The 3,926-nt window shown below is 32.7% G+C and overlaps 1 protein-coding gene across 1 annotated transcript; it reads left to right on the top strand.

Moving 5' to 3' along the window:
- Positions 1-911: 911 nt before the first annotated feature.
- On the top strand, positions 912-3,609 carry LOC136785419 (E3 SUMO-protein ligase ZBED1-like; the record flags this gene model as incomplete). Its single annotated transcript, XM_066746458.1, has 6 exons — positions 912-930; positions 1,078-1,179; positions 1,252-1,471; positions 1,608-1,857; positions 1,945-2,005; positions 2,067-3,609. Coding segments are annotated over exons 1-6 (2,195 nt in total), but the record flags the coding sequence as incomplete, so codon positions are not given.
- Between the last annotated feature and the right edge of the window lie 317 nt (positions 3,610-3,926).

A 3,926-nucleotide genomic window follows, 5' to 3' on the forward strand; every position in this document is an offset into this window, starting at 1 on the left:
ACTTACCTAAGTACCCCCCCCCCCCAAGAACCCCCTAAGTACCCCCCTAAGTACCCCCCCAAGACCACCCTAAGTACCCATCTAAGTACCCCCCTAAGTACCCCCCACCCCAACCCCCCTCCCCCACAAGACCCCACTAAGTACCCCCCCTAAGTACCCCCCCCCCAAGACCCCCCTAAGTACCCCCCTAAGTTCCTCCAAGACCACCCTAAGTACCCCCCCTAAGTACCCCCCCAAGACCCTCCTAAGTACCCCCCTAAGTACCCCCCCCCCCCCAAGTCCCACCCCAAGACCCCCCTATGTACCCCCCTAAGAACCCCCCTAAGACCCCCTTTAGTACCACCCTAAGTTCCCCCCCACAAGACCCCCCTATGTACCCCCCCTAGACCCCCCCCCAAGAACCCCCTTAGTACCCCCCTAAGTACCCCCCCCCCAAGACCCCCCTAAGTACCCCCCTAAGTTCCCCCAAGAACCCCGCAAAGTACCCCCCCTAAGTACCCCCCCCCCCCAAGTCCCCCTCGCAGACCCCCCTAAGTACCCCCCCAAGACCCCCCTAAGTACCCCCCCCCCCCCAAGTCCCACACCAAGACCACTCTAAGTACTAGTGATGGGCGATGTATCGCCGATTATGGAAAAATCGATGTATTTTTTTGCAAAATTGATTATTTAAAATCGATTTTTTTAAATCCGAATTATCGACTTTACATCGATTTTTAGATACCTTCTCTTCGATGTTTTGTGAAGCGGAGCGTAATGGCTCCTAGCAGCAAAATGTATAATACACGTCACATAAATTATAGATAAGTGATTTTTAAATTCGTTAACTATACATTGACTTGGCCATTATATTTTTTTGAAAATCGACTATGTAGCAGTACAGAGCCTGGCTACGTATATATTAATTTGTAATAATGATTACATCAACAACTTGTAAGTATTTTTGTATTTAATTATTTCCACAGAATAGAAATGGAAAACAAATGTATTTCAGATATTATTACTTTAATCTGTAATAAAGTTCAACTTAAAAACCCTGTATAAATAACCTAAAAGCAAAATTTTTCTTTAATATTTTAGTAAAAACTGCTGAAAGAAAATTTTCGGTTTATTTTCAAATAAATAATGACAACCCGTTAACAATTGCAGACTTGGAATTTTCAACTTACATAAAACTGAAACGTATGTACAGTTTCAGGTATCAGATACATAATCAATAGAAAATTATGTTCTAATAACTAATTTTTTTTATAGATTCACCTGAAAATGCTACTAACTATATATTGAAACTTGTTAAAGATGGGAAAGTGAAGCTTGCAAATGAAAAAATTACCATCATTTATTTTTCTCTTGATGGTGTGGATTTTAAACCTATTTACGAGGATGAAGCTAATAATAATAATGCAAATGTTAAAGATTTAGCAAATGATTTAAATACTAATAATAAAAATGAAAATCTTAATAATAATAATATGTAAGTAATAATATTTATTTTATTTTCTATCATTTTATAGAAATTTCTATTAGTAGTAAGTTTGTTTATTAAAGAATAGTATATTATATAGTGTACTGGCTTTAATATTTTGTATCTAATAATATTTATACTTTAGATCTTCATCCACTAGTACATACAAAATTAAAGGAAGTCCCGTATGGAAATATTTTAAAAAGATTAATAATCACAAAGCTCGTTGCCAAATATGTAGCAATATTTATAAATCTGGTGGTAACACAACAAATTTATCTCAACATTTGAGTAGAAAGCATCCTATTCAGTATAGCGTAGAGAAAAATGATGAACAAAGTTGTACTTCTACTAATGTTACTAATTGCAAAAGTGGTCTGTCAAATACAGTTAATGTAAGTTCAGAAAGTGTAGAATATTACAAACGCATATTTTAAATTACGTTTAGTTTCTTTGTAAAATATTATTTATTTATATTTTAGACGAAACCCAAGTTCGACGAACAAATTACTAGTGCATTTGAAAAGATAAATTCATTTTCAAGTGAGTTATTTCTTAAATTTAAATCCATTTATTTATATAATTTATATTTCATCTTTTTCAGAAGGAGGTTCTACTACTGAAACAATTACTAATAAGATTATGTATATGATTTTGGTAGACTATTGTCCCATAAATATCGTGGAGAAAAAAGGTTTTCGTTCCTTGATGAAATCTGTTGTTCCGCTATATAAAGTACCTAGCAGAAAAACGATAACTAATTTATTAGACTTTACATATGAACAGAAGAAAGAAAGATTCATAGATAATATGTCTGAAGTTATGAATATCACTTTAACTTGTGATATTTGGAGTGATATCTCTAATAAAAGTTATTTATCGTTAACAATACACTACTTAGATACTACTAAAAATGAAATGAAAAATGGGACTTTATGTGCAAGCCCTTTAGAAGAAAGCCATACATCTGACTATCTTGTAGAAATTATAAAAGCTAATTTAGATTCGTTTAAAATATGTCATGAAAGAATTAATACAATCATAACCGATAACGGAGCAAATATAAAAAAAGCTGCAATTTTATTATTTGGACCACAGAAACATTTATCATGCATTGCACATTTATTTTCGCATATTGTGCCAGATGCCTTGAAAGAGATACCTTCTTTACAAAATATTATAGCTAAGGTTAAAGCCATTGTTACTCTAACTAAAAGAAGCACCTCTGTATCGGACGAATTAATAAGGCTGCAGGTTCGAGATGGTAAAACTGAAGATACCGCTCTAAAATTTAAACAAGATGTTCCGACAAGATGGAATTCAACTTATTATATGTTAGAGCGTTTTTTAATATTAAAAGATTACGTTTATCCCATTAGTCTGAAATGCCCTAATATACCTGACATGTTAAATCGAGAAGAATTGCAAATATTGGAAGATGCTATACAGTTTTTGCAACCAATTGAAAAGGCTATAAGAGAAGTAAGTGGTGAAACCTATTGCACAAGTAGTCTAGTTATTCCACTGATAAGATGTTTAAAATTATCTTTACAAAAACGTACTGCTGAGACTGAAATAGGATCAAGTCTAAAAATTAAATTGCTGAAAGCAATAGAATGTAGATTTCAGGATCACGAGAAAAACTTAATATTATCTATATCGACTATATTAGATCCAAGATTTAAACGACTGCATTTTGAGCATGCGTCAACAGCTACTACCACAATAACTCAAATAGATAAAATTCTCAAATCATGTACTTCTAGAGAAATTAAAAAACTTGATAAATGTCAATTAAAAACAGCACAAATAGCACATGATCTGTGGCAGTTTCACGACGAGCTAGTTTCACAAGATATACATGTAGAAAATGAATGTTATGGAATTAACATAGATATAAAACAGTATTTACAACAGCCAGTGATTGACCGTCATCAAGATCCATTTATACATTGGCAAACCTTGATCCATGCATATCCAAATCTTTATCCAGTAGCCATGAAATATTTAAGCATTGTTGTTACGTCCGTTCCTTCGGAACGCTTATTTTCTAAAGCAGGTGCTATTAAAAATGAAAATAGAAGCAGACTTACAGGCAAACGCTTAAATAAATTATTATTTTTAAGTTCATTAGATGAAAACTATTGGTAATTTTAAATGTTAGATTTTCATTATGTTTTATGCTTATATATCTGCACTCTTCATCACATTTATACTATTTTATACTACATGAATATAAATTTCAGATTAATATATTTTTTCAGATGTTCCTTTAATTTAATATTATAATGGATTCATAATTTTGAAATGCTAAATTGCCGTTATTATTACTATATAGTATTTATACATATACATACTATATTATATGAAAATAATATATTTGTTTTGTTCACGCGATGATAATGGTAAATAAAATTAATGAATAATTCTTTATTTATTTTATTTTTATCTGTTTATCCTAAGT

This window comes from Prorops nasuta, unplaced genomic scaffold (genome assembly GCF_024137725.1).
Source record: "Prorops nasuta isolate Cenicafe-Biocafe unplaced genomic scaffold, Cenicafe_Pnas_1.2 PNAS00329, whole genome shotgun sequence".
Lineage (NCBI taxonomy): Eukaryota > Metazoa > Arthropoda > Insecta > Hymenoptera > Bethylidae > Prorops > Prorops nasuta.